Raw genomic sequence first — 16,956 nt, 5'->3', positions numbered from 1 at the left:
CCTGTGTTGAGACCATAAATTCTTTAGGTACCACTGTAGTTTTCTCATATGCAGTCTGGCATGGGGGACCAGGATTATGCATGATGCCATGAAGCCCAAGGCCTGCAGTACTTTTCTTGCTGTTAGTTTGTGCTGCTTTGTTAATGCCAAGAAGTAAAGAGGAGTTGTGCTTGTTTTTCTGCAGTTAGGAATGCCATTTGTTTTACTGTGTCCAATTCCGACCCAAGAATGCTCTTGTCTGGGATGGTATCAGTCTTGACTTTTTTAAATTGACTGTGTATCCCAGGGCTTGTAGTAAGCAAATGACTCTTTGTAAATCTGTTGTCAGCTTGCTTTTGTTGTCCGCTTGTAACAGGCAGTCGTCCAGGTATAGATAAATTTGGATTCCCTGTAGCCTGCAATGAGCGATTACTGATGCCAGGCATTTTGTGAATACTCTGGGCGCAGTAGATAAGCCAAAGGGCAATGCTGAGAATTGATAATGCTCTGATCCTGCAAGAAATCTGAGGTATCTTCTTCAATTTGGTCGTATGGGGACGTGCAGGTATGCCTCCTTGAGATCTAGAGTTACCAGCCAACACTCCTTGCCCAGCATGGGAAGAAGTTGCTGTAGGGTCAGCATTTTGAATTTTGGTACAATGATGTATGTGTTTAAGACGGACAGGTCGAGAATAGGTCTCCAACTTTTCTCTTTTCTTGGTACTAGGAAGAGTCTGGAGTAGAATCCTTTGCCCTGTTGTGTTATTGGTACTCTTTCCACAGCTCTCATCTTTGTTAATTGAGCTATCTGCTTTAGAGCTTCTGTTTTTTGATTTGGAGGTAGGTTTGGCATTGGCATATCTGCGATCTCCCATCCATTGGTCAAGATTCCTCTTGAACAAGGCCAGCGAGGTGCTCTGCCTCACATGTACCGGGATTTTGTTCCACAGCATAGGGAGTCTCTGGGTGATGAATCTGTCCCTCCAGCACGTTCTATTAATAACCGTGTCAAGGTTTAAGTCTCCCGCCCTTGTGGTTCTGAGGGATCTAGATTTTTTGAGGTGAAGCATATTCATCAAATCTGGGTTTGACATGGCCTTATATGTCAGGCACAGGTCACCTCTGAGCAAGCGGTATGCGACTGAATAGAGCTGGAGTTCTTTCAGTCAGGCAGCATAAGACATATTTTTGAGACCCTTTATCCTTTTGGTGAGGAACTTTTGGGGCCTTTCCAGCTGCTGCAGGTGTCGGGTCAGATACATTCCGAATGGGGCATTGTACTCAATCATAGGTCTAATGAGTGATGAGTACAGGGGGACGATGACCTCCCTAGATCTAGATGTGAATCCCTTCGTGATCAGGTGGGCAATGTAGAAGGTTTTCCTAACTACTTTGGCAACATGAGTGTCAAACGAAAGGTTACTGTCAACCTGGGTCCCCAGATCCCTGATGACTTCTTCTGTGCTCAGTGGATTGCCACCTATATGGTAGTTAGGGGTAACCTTGTTTTTCCCGAAGGGTATGACTATGCATTTCTTGGCGTTTAACTTTAGGCCATGGCTCTGGCACCAGTTATCCGTTTCTGTGAGGCCCTTCTGAAGGATATCTGTGTCAGATGTGTTTTCGACTATGGCGCCCAGTTTGCAGTCATCTGCAAACTTTGTCAGCCATAACCCTCTTATGTTTGCTTGTACTTCAGAAAAGTAGATGCCGAACAAGAGTGGTCCCAGGACTGAGCCCTGTGGGACACCACTTGTGACAGGCTTTGAGTCTGACATGGCGCCAGCAACTCTGACCCTGTGGGTTCTGTCACTTAGCCATGTTTGCAACCCATCTTGTGATGTATGGGTTTACATTCAAGCTGATGAGTTTTTCCATGATACCTGAGTGGGGTATTGTGTCGAAAGCCTTTGCCAGGTCGAGGTAGGCTGTATGGACTGCCTTGCCCTCATCAATGGCCTTGGTGACTGTTTCGAAAGTCAACCAAGTTTAAAAGGCATGATCTGCCTTTGACAAAGCCAAACTGGATTGGATCCAAAGTCTGCAAGTTCCCTATGTCTTTATTTATGAGTTCCATTATGATCCTCTCCATGGCTTTGCAGATAAGGCTTGTCAAGCTAATGGGATGGTAATTTCCAGGGTCGGTGGAGGCACCGCCCTTGTGAAGTGGGACCACAGTCGCCGTCGCCACTCCTTGAGTGTATCCTGAGGTGAGGCTAAGATTAAACAGCTGTCCTAACTGCGGGTTTAATTCCTCATTGAGTTCATGGAGCACACAGCCGGGGACACCATCCGGTCCCATGGATGCTGTGTTTTTGCCTTGGAGAGAGCAGTTCTCACTTGGGCGTTGGAGATGTTTGGGGGGCTACAATCCTCTGGTACAGATATCTCTCCTTTTGTGGGGGGGGGGAGAAGTTTGCACTGAACCTGTCAGCCAGTATGTTGGCAATGTGTGTAGGTTCAGTAATCTTCACATCATTTTGAACTAATTCTGAGCATATCTGGGAGTTTCCTCCTAGGTTTCTAACATAGCTAAAGAAGGCCTTATGATTGTCTTTTGAGTCCTTGGCGATTTTTCTCTCAAAATTTGCCTTGGATGATTTTATGAGAGCTCTTAGTTTTTACTTATAATGATCAAAGGTGTCTTACCTTTCAGGGATTTTGCTCTATCTTGTAGTAGCTTCCTCCTTTTGTTGTAGAGCTTGTTTATGGCTGGGGTCCACCAGACTGGACACTTGCCTTTGGTACAAAGAGTCTTAGTTTTGTTTGGGATTGCCTGATCCATGCAGGCCTGTAGGTGCTGGTAGAAGGCATTTGTAAGTGATTCAGCGGTTTGAGTAATGTTTACCACTGGCTCAGGGGCCTTAAAGGAGACCACACTAGTTTTTAGAAGTGTGAAGTCGGCTTTTGAGAAGTTTTTCACTGTGGTCTTTTTTATTTCAGGTGGTGGCGGGATGAGGACCTCCAGCGAGATTAGTTTATGATCTGATCTCACCAGTGAGGGGTATACTTCCGGTGTTGAACATTGTGATCCCATGTTCGTGATGATGAGATCAAGTATGTTTTCTCCTCTTGTGGGGATGGTGACTAGTTGTTCCATGGCATTTGAGTTTATGAACTCCAGGAACCTTTGGGCTAGAGTGTTTGGGCTTGAGTAGTGTTCCCAGTCTATATTAGGGTAGTTGAAATCACCTAGTATGATTGTGTTTGGAGATACATTTATCCCCTCCAGTGTTTTCAGGAAGGCCATGTGAGGTTCCTCAGTTTGAGAGGGTGGCCTGTAACATGCTACAAATTGCAGAGCAGTCTTGCCTATGGTTAATTGCACCTGGATGGTCTCCGATGCATCGTGCGTTGCCACCAACCTTGAGGTGTGTGTGTCCTTTATGAATATGGACACCCCCCCTCCTTTCTTGGTGTTGTCCGGATTTTGGGGCCGGAACGTATGATATGAGGTGAAACCTGATAGTGCTGGGGTGCTCTCAGGAGCCTTGAATCAGGTTTCTGTCACAGTACAGACATCGATGTTCTCCATACTGAGAAGGGCCTCGAGTGCGTGCATCTTGAGATTGAGACTTCTGGCACTGAGCAGCATTACCCTTAGTTTTTTTCCTTTTTTGTGTTCTAGGGTGGTAGGTTTAGAATTTGAGCCTTGCCTAAAAAAGGCACTATGGGGGTGGCAAGAGCCTTTGCCAATATCCGGAAGCCCAGGGGTGACAGGTGCAAGCCGTCCCTTGCGAAGCAGTGTGGCTTGTCCAGCATGTCATCCCAGGCAGACAGACATTGGATCCCCTTTGAATGACACCAAAATTTAAGCCAATTATTAAAGCTGATCATCTTATCACTGTATTGTGGCATCATTCTAGGTGAAGGTAGGATACTGCTCAAGGTCAGGGTCATACCTGCCTGGGCTACATAATCAGAGAGCTCCTCAATGTCTCTTTTCATGTAGTCCAAGGAGGTGTCTCAGGTCGTTGACACCAGCATGGACAATGACTGAGTCGTACTTGTACCTGCTGTTGAGAGACCTGAGTGCTTGCGTTATGTGGCGGATTCTAGCGCCCGACAGGCAGCTTACTGTGACCTTCTCCTTACTCAGTCTGGTGAGCGGGACGTCAGTGTGCCTGACCATGGAGTCACCAATGACTAGTGTGTCTGGCATTGTGTTTGGCCTTAAGGGCTGTGACTGTTTGACACTCTGACTGTGTGGTCTATGTGTTGCATGTGTTGGGTCCTGAGCTGGTAGTTGTTTGGGTGTCTGCTTTGGAGGCCTCTGCTGTTTTGGTAGATTTTTGGTCAGAGCTTTGGAGGCCTCTGCTGTTTTGGTAGATTTTTGGTCAGAGCCTCCGAGTATGTCTTTGTGTGATTATGTGTATGATTTGAAGTTGTGATGGTACTATGTGTGACTGGGTATGTAGTGTGTGTGGTTACCTTCTCCTCCTGTCTGGTCTTGCCAGTCCTATGTTGAGAGAGCTCAGCCTCCAGTTTGGCCGTATAGTTGCATCTCTCACATGCATTTGTGTTTTGTGGGAGAAGGAGAGGATTGTCTGTGTACATGAGGCAATTGTAACATTGCCTCAATATTCCCAGGTTCACCAGTTGAGCAGGAGAGGACACTAGCAACTGATCCCTTGACATGCTAGAAGTAATAGATAAAAAAACTTACAAAAGACTCCGGGGGATGTGGGTTCTAGGCTGGTGGGGTACTATCTATAATAATAGTGCTTTATCAAGGTGCAAGTACTGTAGGAGCAAGTGCTAGGCTTTACAGATAGAGAATAGTCTACTTGGGAATCAAGTAGAGATGAAGCTTTTAGTTATAGGATACGCTGGTTAGATCGGCAGTACAGTTCGAGGAAGGTAGTTTTAAGGGAAAATTTGAAGAGTGGAATTTAGGTAGCCCGAATAGTTTAACCTTGTTTAACCACCGCTGCTCTTGTGTGCAACAGTGGCAACTCCGCGCTAACGCGTGCTTTATAGCAAGGGGCTGGAAAAAACAGGAAATGACCCAAAATGGCCAAGAAATTACTAGTTGCTGTCTCTAACCACTCCTCTGAGGACAAACAAGCAGCTCAGTACTCCCCACTCCCACTGGTGAGTAAAGAAACTACCTCTGGCCACACAAGAAAATGGAGGAACACAGGAACCAAATACAAAGCCCAGGGATCAGCAAAATCTGATCACTGGAACAACTAGCTAGGAAAGTTTAGGAAAGGAGAAGTATTTTTTGTTTTTAGTTTTTTGCAAACAGACAAAAAATACAGTAAATGCTTTGGTATTCGACTAAATTGCTATCAAAGGCTGGTACACTTGAGTGTATTAGCCTGTTTGTTACTTTTAAGCAACACTTTAGCCAACAAGTGCAATCAACAATTTAAGCACAGAAAAACAGGAAAATCAGGTAATAAAACAGTAATATAGGCACAAACAGTAGTCGAAAAGCTCAAAAGATCGAAAAATGCAAAATAAAATGTTTAAAAAATACTTATAATCAAGAAAGTTGCTTTTTCTGCTCTCTGCTGGCTTAGGAACTCTGCAGGGGACCACGAGGAGCTATGCCAAGTTCTCTAATGCCAGAAAAAGCCCGCCAAAGCGTGCTTTATAGCAGGGGGCTGGAAAAAACAGGAAATGACCCAAAATGGCCAACGAATTACTAGTTGCTGTCTCTAACCACTCCTCTGAGGACAAATAAGCAGCTCAGTACTCCCCACTCCCACTGGTGAGTAAAGAAACTACCTCTGGCCACACAAGAAACAGAAGTGCATGCAATTCATGCACCTTGTTATTAATGCGTTTAATATTGAGATGACAGGCTAGGAGACAGCTAGTTGGCCTATTAATTGTAGGTTTGTAGCTTAGATTGCAAGTAGAGGGGGTATGTGTATCTGAAGTGGGTGGGCCAGGGCTGGGGTGAATATCACCACCAAGTATTAGGTTAAGTCTATATTTGGTGATGAACTTCAGGAATTTGTTTATTAGTCTGTGGTAGTGTTTGGATCTAGAGCTAATGTGCCTGGGGTTGAGATGTTGATAGACTGAACAAGATGTTGGATAGGACCAAGTACTGTAAGTATGGTTGAAGGTGGGAGGATTTACAGCTGGGGTGATAGTATGGCCTTTCGGGACCTGAAATCCCGTGAGAAACTGGTTTTCATACAAGGTAAGGAGGTATGGTGCGAACAAGAGGGGTAGTAAAGAGGAGTATATCATTATCTGTGATTCATCTAGTGAGTTAAGGAACTGTTTTACCTCATGATGCAACACCAGATGATAGAGTGATGAGGTAAAGGTACTGGAAGGGGGATGGGAGAATGCCAGATGAAAGCTAATAGGTGCTATTAAAATGTAGGTAGAAGAATGGGGGTGGGAGGAATTATCCCAGATGACAGCAGATAGGATCTAGAAAGTGGGGGAGTGGCTATAGTACTATAAATTTAGAGGTACTGGAGGCAGGAGGGAATTGGGGGCAGGGAGGGGAGCGAAGAGAGCCCGAGCATAGCGAGGGCGAACGTAGCGGGGCTATTGCAGTTTACAAGGTTTCCTAAGGTGTCCTAAATAAGAGTCAGTTTACTTAAGTTACAGGGGAAGGAGGCAAACACTCAAGTAGAAAAAAGAGCCCTATGGCTGACCAAAATGGTGACCTGCTTAATTACACAGCACTGTAAGTGAAAGCTTAACAAATGCTTTTTGTGTGCAACCTACTCTGCTTAAATGCTGAGAGAAACTGATTTTGTCATGGTGACCAATTGCAGTCCTGTAGACTCCGTTTTGTAGGGAACTGTAGAGTTCAATCTGCTTAAATGCTGAGAGAAACTGATTTTGATATGGTGACCAATTGCAGTCATGTAGACTCCATTTTGTAGGGAACTATAGAGTTCAAACTGAGTCACACCAGGTCAGCCAAGGGGAGAAGAGAGAGGGAAACACCTAGATATGAAAAAAAAAAATCCCCAACATAAAAACATAGATGCAATATTTAGATCAGAAATATGAAAAACACTGTTACATATTGGATACACATAAATACAACTCAGTTAGCTACAAGAAGCTGTGTGTCATTTGGTACAATTTCTTTCCAAAGTATTTATTTTCACGGAGGTCTATCAACATTGACAGTGTCTATGCATTAAGTATCCATACTGACAGATCCACAGGCATCACAGAGTATCAAGCTGGAGAAATAACTGCAGAAGGGAAGAAATACATTTGCTTTTAAGAGCTTATGTGCTTGAAAGGACACAGGTATATACTTAGTGGAAAATAGCTCACACGCAGTCACTAGGGATACTCTCAGTTTCTCATGTCAAGGACATTTAGCCAAAATCTAGAAGTTCTGAATCCAAAAATTCAATGTATTTTTAATGTGAATGGATTAGCTGAGAAGTCTGAAAAGGTAATGTCCTAAAAGTTGCCTGAAGAAGGCTTTACAATATTTACATTTCTTTCTTGTTATTGAAGATAGACAAAAATTAACAACAGTTAAAGTGAAATTCCCCAAATACAGAGAGCTAAAATGGAATTTATTTATTTTATTTATTTGACATTTGCTGGCCGGGTTAGTCCAAGTGGGCAGATGCCCTTTTTCAGTGGTGACCCGGGGAGAAAAGGTCCAAAAGATACATACGATATAAAACAACATAGAGAAACTTAGGATTAGTATGTCACATACAATTACATACGTAGTATTACTACTGTCACATACAATTATACATACACAGAACACAACTGCTTTGACATTTACATATTTACAAATGACATACTTACATAACATAATGTGGACAAAAAAAATTAAGTAGTAACGGTTTCGAATACAGTTAGTTCCCATGCAAAATCGCAGTACAATTATCTAGATGCCTACGTATGTATGTGGTAAGAGGTAGGATTGGGATTAAGTATAACATCCTTTCAGGGCAGAAGCAAATTTGCCATTTATTCTCTTTTGTCATTTATAAGTGCATATTATCATCTACCACCAAAGATGCATACATTACTGAAATGAAGATGAGCTCTACAGACTGTAAATTTGATAAACGTCATTATTTACTGACAAACAGAATAGTTTATGGTATAAGCAATGATGAAACAGTGGGCAGGCTATTAAGTGAAGTTATAAGTACACATTTAAAAGGATTAATTGGAGAAATGTACATGTGTAAGATAAAATGCTAATCATATAAGTTAAAAATGGGAAATAAAATATGAATGTGAAGCAAAAACAATAGATATGAACAAGACAGGTATATCAGAATGTAATTTACCACTGATAAACAACAGAAAAGCTGGTATAACTAAAACACAAGTATCATACATAGGACATGCAACTACAAGCATGAAAGGAAGAGTTTTCACTATTCGTAAACGCTGTAGAATCTGTGCTAGAAAGGACAGTTTTCAAAATGTGTAACAAGAAGGACAAGTGCAGTCAAAGGAATCTACATGTTGTTGAAGAGATACATGCAAATGTGCTACGCACACAACAGCTCTAATGAAAATAGATAAAGAGTCTAAAAATTAGTCTTAAACTCCAACACAAAAATGCAAGTCAAACTTGGAAAGAAATACTAAGAATTAGGAAGAAAATTAAAGAATCTAAACTAAAGACAGGTGCAGAGCATAATAATTTGACAGAAGATACAGTTAATGAAAGTTCTCACTTCACTTTTGCCACATTTTGCCATGAAAGTAGCCTGCCAGCCAATCTTCCAAAGCTCTTCCCTCCTCTATGGCTTCATTTCATGCTATTCTTCCAGTACAAGGTTGTCAGTAGCATAAGTACATTAGTTGACACCATAATTTGATCTTCCTTGTGACTACTGCCCAATGTAAAAGTTCCCCTGCCCTGGAACACAGAGGACCAGGTGACAGCTTAAGCACCAGCCAGGTCCACCCCAAGGTGTGCTAATCTGAAGACCCCAGAGAAAAAGGTTCACAAAACAAGGAGTGCCTGGTTTGACAAAGAAAAGGGGATGGGGAAAAGATAGGAAGATGGTTTTGTAACTGCCTAGGATTAATAAGAGCTCACTAAATTTGCACCATCAAGATATGCAGATCATGGTGTAGCTGGGACCCCTTGTTCTGAGTTAAAAGGTCCGATTGATGAAGCAGTACCTCAAGTCTTTCTCTTGCTTTGCTGAACAGGAAAGGGGACCGGTGCTGCCTCTGCCAAAAGGGGAACTGAGGATCACTTCTGACCTCTCCTCTTACACGTTTGTCAAGATCCTGGGGATCAATGGTAAAGGAGTAGTAGAAACCCACCACTCTAATTCAGGCAGAAGACATCTGCAATCCAGGCTCCTGGAGTTGTTAACATTCAGCAAAACTGTTTCAGCTGCCTTTGGGGATGAGTGGCAAATAGGCCTAAATCTGGTACACCAAACTAGTCTGTTAGATCTACAAATGTTTCCTTGTGTAGCATCCATTTTTGGGGTCTGCATACATTCTGCTCATCTTGTCTATTATCAGATTACGGCCAGAAAGGAAGTATGTTGCCCTCAACAAAACTCCCCTCTGCACTGCATGTCCCATGCCTACATGGTTCATTTACACATCTATGTGTGAAAGTGTTTAAGTACCACATCACCATGTTGCTATCTGCTTGCACTTGAAGGACCTACCCCCCCCCCCCCCATGCATTGCATGACACGTAGAAAGTCTGTGAGGGTCAAAAAGAGGGCAATCATTTCTTTGATACTGATGTGTTTTCGCCTCATACTGCTGAGTACCTTGGACTAGGAGATCCCTCATACTGGCTCCTCAAGCCATGTTTGAGAAGTGTGTTGTCAGAGTGGCAGTAGGTTTCACATCTCTGAAGGATGTTCCTTTGTTCAAGGCACAAATCTGGTTCTACCATGACATTTCTTTTGTGTGCTGTATGTCAGCAGAAGGGTGATGGTTTCCAAGAGATGGTTATGCTGGCTTCACCTGCTCTATAATTACCACTGGAATGTCCTCATATGAAGGCAGGCCAATAGTGCCTTAAGAAAGTATGTTGTCATGTGTAATACAAACCACAGGTACTCTCTCTTGCTGTGATCTTTTCCTTCTGTGAGAACTGGGCAAATAGGTCTGAAAGAACTCATTGCTTGTCCAGGGGCAGGAAGGTCCCCTTACCGAGTTGTGTCAAGACCTGCTCCTAGAAAAGTCCCTGTCTAAGAAGGAAAGGAGGAGTATTTCTCCTCACTTACTGTCAGCTCCAGGTCTGCAAAGCATTTCTGGGTGATATTCAAGGCATCCAAAGCACCCTGGGAAGACTTTGCAGAATAAGTTAATTATCAAGGTAGGGTAAGATCTGGATGACCTTTATCCAGCACAAAGCTATCACTGCAGGAAGACACTTTCTGTATACTCTGCATGTAGTGGACAAACCATTGGGCAAGGCTCTGGAATTACAACAATGTCCACTGCTAAAAAAAATATACAAATATTCTATGCTTTTTGTTTACTGTGATGTAAAAGTAAGTTTCCTTTAAATCTAGGGTTGCCACTGCCAAAGTCATATCTTCAGGAAAAGTCATAGTGTAGCAAGAAATGTCTCAAAAGGCACTGCAGTCCTGTTAAACATTCCAGAGATTCAGATGACCACTGAAGAAAGAAAACGTGGTGAGGATTAAGCAAAATTCTAGAGCCTGAAATGTTGCACTTCTTAAAAATACTTAGGATGTGTAAAAATATTTATTTTGATGTAAAAAGTTCACCAGATGTCTAGCATATCATTCTAACTTTGATGTTAACTTTGAAATGTTTAATATATACATCTTAACTGTACCTCATTACAAGAAATGTTCCTCATTTTGACTAAGGTCTGATGCACATTACTTAAAAATGTTTTTAATGAATAGCCATGTTAAATATACTGAATCATATTAGCTCATCAAAATTATGTTTTGAGAGTATGAAGAAAGTAATTAAACCATGCCATCCATAAGCCTTCCTAGCTGAAGTTGTGTGTTTGATAAGTGTGTCCACGTGTTCCACACTTTGTAGGTGGAAGGTTGAGCACTATGGATTAATGTAATGCATTTTTATATATATATATATATATATATATATATATATATATATATATATATATATATATATATATTGTGTGTGTGTGTGTGTGTGTGTGCATGTGTGTGTGTGTGTGTGTGTGTGTGTGTGTGTGCGTGCGCGCGCGCGTGTGTGTGTGTGTGTGTGTGTGTGTGTGTGTGTGTGTGTGTGTGTGTGCGTGCTCACGCATGTGCATGTGTGTATATCTAGATAAGGGGAGGATGTTATAGTAGACTTACAAGCCTTACATGCTAATGAATGTCCATGACACTTTTTTCTACAGTGCTTATTCCAGTTAAAGACCTTGTTGTTGTTAGTCCACAGTTACACAGTCTCTGTGTTGAGCATCATCTGTTCTGACAAACGAGCAGACATCACACACTAGTGAGCCAAGCTAAGGACAGTTCTGGGGCGCCTTTTTTTTTTTTTTTTTTTTTTTTTAATCAATGCCTTCTTGTTTTTATCAGAATTTAGGTCTAGTCATGCTCCTGGTTGGTCTCCTGAACTGTCCCTTTCAGCAGTCAGTAACTACACTACAAGGCTTTACATACAAAACCAATTATTATATTCCTAACTCAAAAGGCAAAGTATAAACAAAGTCTGAAGCCACTACAGCAAAAGAAATGTCTTTCAACCGGAATGTTCTGAGGACACAGATTAATAAAATGTTCAGAATTCAGCATCTTTGTAATTTGTCTTTCAACAAGCGAGGACCTCTTACCTGTATCAAGTTTAATACTTTATCTTGTACTATGTTTGGTGGGTTATTTTTGGGCAATATGGCTTTAACCAGAACTCCTTCAACAAACTCGTGACTGGCTACCAAGACATGGAATCGGTGACCACAGTTTTTCACACAAGTTTCCAAGACCTAGAATTTAAAAGAGCAGTATGTTAGGCACTGAGCTAAACTATGTAACAATGTCAGCAGATGGTCAATTACGGCAGGAAGAAAAGGATTACTTAGAGACAATGCAAATATCACACGAGAATAGCACAGGTAAGATAACACTTTTTTTTTTCTTATCTGCAGAGTTTAACATCTTTGGACTATAAAGATCACTGATAGGACAGCTTTTTCCCTTCATAAACAAAAATCCTGGAGATTGGTTGTGCTGGTCCCATCAAAGAGGAAAGCACATTAACTCTACCATCTAGGAATAGTTTTCAGGTTCTTCTGCCAGATTTTAGATCGTCTTCAATCAGGATGACGAGTGGAGGTTTTGCAGGATAAAGCAATCTTCCTGAGACAGAAAATATTATAACCTTTTCATATTTATTCCCAAGACATTTCTCTCCAAGGTGCCCCTGTCATCTTATCGCTCTCTTAAGAACCTTCCCTAGATTCTCAATTTATACTGAAGATGCTCTCTGAAGATTTTCTACATTTGAAACCTCCAAAGAAATGTTTAGTTCCTAACCAGGACCTAAACTTTGTTGTGGAAAACATGACAGTTTTCTTTTGAGACATTATACTGAATTCCTCTGAAGTTCTTGCCTTAGATGACAGTCCTTCTAGTGACACAGTCAGTTATACATTCACAAGTAGTTACTAGGGATGCAGCCCAGGAGACCATTGTGGAGTTTTGCCCAATCACCAAATGTCCCAAAGCAGTGTCTGAAATAATAGGCAAGTGGAGGCCGACAAACCCTGGACTACAGGAAGCAGCTCATTAACAGCTTATAGCCTTAATCTTCTGTATTAACTGCTAGATCTGCTACAATGCTTTTCTTCTGTAGGCCCTCATGCCTTCTGTACCTCACAAAGGCTTTCACAAGGAAAGGACACCCCTCTCTATCAATTCTTCCTTTACACACAAGGTCATATCTCAGTCAAAAGGTTCAAGTGCTGTCCTACTGAACTCATCCAAAGTACCCAATGAAGCAAAAATGAACATATGGTCCCAGTGCAGAAAATAACCTTTTGTACACATTTCCAGAACAAAACTATTTCAGACGTCATGCCAGCTGTTTCTTTTGCAGTTGGCACGTTAAGAGCCCCTATTTACAAACTGATCATTTTTAAGTGGACTGTTGGTACACAGGCCTCTGTGATGACTTAGTTTGCAAACTGATACAACAGTCGTCACTGCATTTTATTTATTTACTGCTTGCTTATTAACCTATGGATGAGATAAGAGACCTTGGGACACACAGGTGGACAGTAGTCTCTCCTTTGATAATCATATCGTCACAGTAGTCAGGAAATCCTTCTACGTGGCACACCTCATCACAAAAGGTTTCTCATCCAGGAAAAAAAGAGGTCATTGTTCCCCTCGACTCATCACTCATTATAGAGTACAACGCCCCTTTTGGTATGTACCTCACAAGACATCTACAACAACTGGAAAGGTCACAGAAATACCTCACAAAGAGGATTACTGGCCTCAAACAGATGCCCTATGCAGACCATCTCAAAACACTCCAGCTTTACCCTGTCACATATCGCCTACTCAGAGGTGATCACTGCCTAACATACAAAGCTATGTCAAACCCAGAGCTGTTGGACATGCTCCACGTAAAGAAATCCCAATCCCTCCGAGCTACATGCTCTAGGGACCTAAACCTTGTCATCACAATAGCCAGAACATGCTGGAGGGATAGATTCCTGTCCCAGAGACTTCCCATACTCTGGAACAAACTACCTATCTATATCAAGCAAAGCTCCTCATTAGCACTCTTTAAGAAAAATCTTGATGATTGGATGGGAGATAGGAAATTCACCCCGGGGATCACTTCTGTGGCTGTGCTTGACAGGGGCACAGGAAAATAATTTTCTTGGGTGGCAAAAGCCAGGGTACCGTTTGGCTAGGCTTATATAGGCCCTAGGGCCAATAGCCTAGTACCTACCTATGAACTAGTATAAGACTCTTTTTGGACACCATCCAGGACAAATGGCAATTTAACACAAGTAAACAAGAACACATAAAAATTAACGGATTTCATCAGGAAAACACAAACATATCTACATTTGTAACTGAAATAAACACACATATGTATACATTTACAGCTGATGGGCATGTACACTAATATCTGTAACTGGAATAAACATAAAAATAATTATATATTTACAGCTGATTGGCATGCACACTAGTGAACTATGAGCAAACAGTAGTGTACATGACATACAGAGGTAACGGCTATTTACAGTGTGGCACACCAAAGTCTTGACAATGTATGTCATGACAGTCATCAACTGATGTGACAAGACGCATGAAATACAAATCTCCTAGCATAACGGTAAAAAAAAACAAAAACAATGAAGTAACTGACAGTCACTTCCTAAAATTTCAGCTCTTTTCTTAAATAGAGGCAGTTTGTCTGCTGAAGTCATTTCATTAGGTAGACTATTTCATGAAGCAGGGACTGGCTTGTTGAAAGATTATCAAAAAACAGCTACTAAAGAACTGCAGTCTGTTCAGTTCTATACTATTATTACTTAGAGTACACATCATGTACTGCTAACCTGTTAAGTGCAGAGTAGAGCCTGTCCTTAAACGACTTGAAGTTTAGTGTTAAGCAGTTAGCCATGGCATTAAATGGCAGACATGCTGCTTTTTTTGTACCGTTAAACAATGTACTGTATTGCTACCAAGATGGATAAAGCTCAGAGTCTTGTTTTCAATTGTTTGTAATAAGGATGTCTTCTGTGAGGACAGAGAAGCAACAATAGATAATGCATGTTTTAATCTTAGTAAAAATACAGTGACAAATTTTGTCTGATGAGCTTCGGTAATGAGAAGGCCAGATATGTTTTGTCATTTTTAGTTGCCTTAACACTTTGGTAGTTAGCAGTTCTTTATGTTCATGGAAAGAAAGATTTCCTAGCATTCAGCTAACAGGTAGATTTTGGCAAATGGTCTGTAATCAATGGCACTGGTGGGTAGTAGAACTTTAGGCAGAGGAAAGATTATATTGTCCTAAAATTTGGAAGTGTTAGCTCTTTTTAATAGAATTAAACTCTAGATGTATGCTATGGGCTGTGAATGTACTGCAGCAGCCACAATGAGAATTTAGATATTAATTTAGACAACTAAGAATCCATTTAAAATTTAGAGTGACAGTCCGTTATACTATTTTCAGGGAGTATCATTGACTATTATCTGCAAAGCTGACCGTCTTGCAATGGTAGCCACCCAATCAATGCTTGCTGGAGCATCCACCCAATAACTGGGTGTACATCTTATTATTTCTCACAAATATGCAGGTTATGTTTTGTTTTGTTTTGTTTAATTAATTAATTAATTAATTACTCATCCACCCCTTGTTGGCCAGATTAGTCCTAATAGGCTAGAGGCCTCTTTACGGGGGAGACCCAAGGGGGTAATTCTGCTACTGGAGGAAATTTGGCCAGGGCATCAGGGAACTTCCCTTTCTCTTTTTGATGGGTGCTAGGGGATCTTTTACATCCACCTGAGCTAATACCAACTCAAGCAAATGGCACCTCGATTTAACAAAGTACGACACACTCAGAACTAATGTAATGGACAAGAGACAGCCCACCCTCACCTGAGGCCAGCAGTGGAGAGAGACCGTCAATGAGCACCAGCTCTACAATTTAACTTTGCTGTGCTTACGCCAGGACCAGAAAACTGCACCGAATCAAAAGGAGATTGTATGCAAAGTCCTCTTCCGCTTTTCAATAGTTGATCGTAAATAAGGAAATGCAGATCTTCAGTTACTTAAAATGGCACACTTATGATTTTTGACCCATTTCTAAACCAGGAAGAGAGGTACCAAACCACTCTACATCTTGATACGAAGCTTCGTAGCACTTTAACAGGTTGGACACTCAATTCTACTGCTCATACATCTAAACTATCCAGATTTTCAAAGAATGATCAAATTTTTGCTTTATATTTTTGGTCTGGTCCTCTTAAAATTTCTGTTTTTCTGGGAAATGATGACAACATATAAGTTTCAGATTTCATATCCTATAAAAACTGCATAACAAAAAATGTATTGGCCTAGCGACTTTCTAAGTAAATAAGAACAATATTTAAAATCTGCACAACATTTAAAATCTGTCTCTATTTTTGGCTTTGTCTAGATTTCTTGTGCTAACTATGCTACTGTTCTGTAAAGCATTACAAAAAAAATCACTAAGTGTTTAAATAATGTTTTTGAGGTAATTTGGGATTCATGATTAGCTTGCTGTCTTTGGAACAATGGTTTTGTTCCTGAGGAAAAGTGAGCAGTGCAATTTCTGAATACTAATGAGATCATGAGAAGCAGTCCAGGCAAGAGACAAAAGTTATATCTGGCTTTTGAACTGTTATGTTAAACAGCTAGAATCAACTGGGAATGACTAATATGTTTTTAAAGGAGCATTCTCTCTCAACTGTACAGATTTTTCTAGAATGTCCAGATTTTTTCCTCATATTTTTGAAATTATGGCTTCTGGCAAAATTAGTGGCAAATAAATAAAGATTTAAGTTAAAAAATAACAACAGACATTTGAGTTTCAGACTTCATATTGTTCAGAAAATTCATGCTAACACAAAACCTGTTACTCTATCAACTTTCTAATTTTGTAAGAGCAGTATTTAAAATCTGTCACTCTTTTCAGGCCTTTATTCCACTTTTACTTATAGCTTTGTCCCGATTTCTTGCTCTAAGAAGTTGAGAGGCATGTTGACTCCATGATACCATTCCAGCTGTGCAAAACAAGTCCAGCGAACTGACTAGCTAAATACCTTATATTGGACAGAAGTTGGTTACACACTGGACGGTAAAACAAAGTTACGAGTTAAACTTCTGTGGATTAATAGAAGGATAAGAAAAACTACACTTGGTGTTTGTGAAAACTACGACGGCACAATGGATTAGATTTTACAAGAGATCAGTGGGTAAAGAATAAAGCCTACAGACTGCTGTCATCAGTATCACATCAGGCTTATAGTCAACCAGCAGTGATCAAAGTTTAATCTGTAATTTGGTATGACAAGG

The 16,956-nt window shown here is 41.0% G+C and overlaps 1 protein-coding gene across 4 annotated transcripts in view; it reads right to left on the bottom strand.

Annotated features, from left to right (window-relative positions):
* TOM1 (target of myb1 membrane trafficking protein) overlaps positions 1-16,956 on the bottom strand; it is a 1,917,838-nt gene that overhangs the window by 1,015,390 nt on the left and 885,492 nt on the right. For all 4 annotated transcript variants that reach the window (XM_044068060.1, XM_044068069.1, XM_044068077.1 and 1 more), the window contains exon 4: positions 11,729-11,878. In XM_044068060.1, the coding sequence (XP_043923995.1) occupies positions 11,729-11,878 (150 nt within the window). The remainder of the gene's footprint in view (positions 1-11,728; positions 11,879-16,956) is intronic.

Source organism: Protopterus annectens, chromosome 1.part0, assembly GCF_019279795.1.
Source record: "Protopterus annectens isolate FY-2018-M chromosome 1.part0, PAN1.0, whole genome shotgun sequence".
Lineage (NCBI taxonomy): Eukaryota > Metazoa > Chordata > Ceratodontiformes > Protopteridae > Protopterus > Protopterus annectens.
The sequence above is the reverse complement of the archived record's forward strand: the minus strand, read 5'-3'. Positions and strand labels throughout refer to the sequence as shown.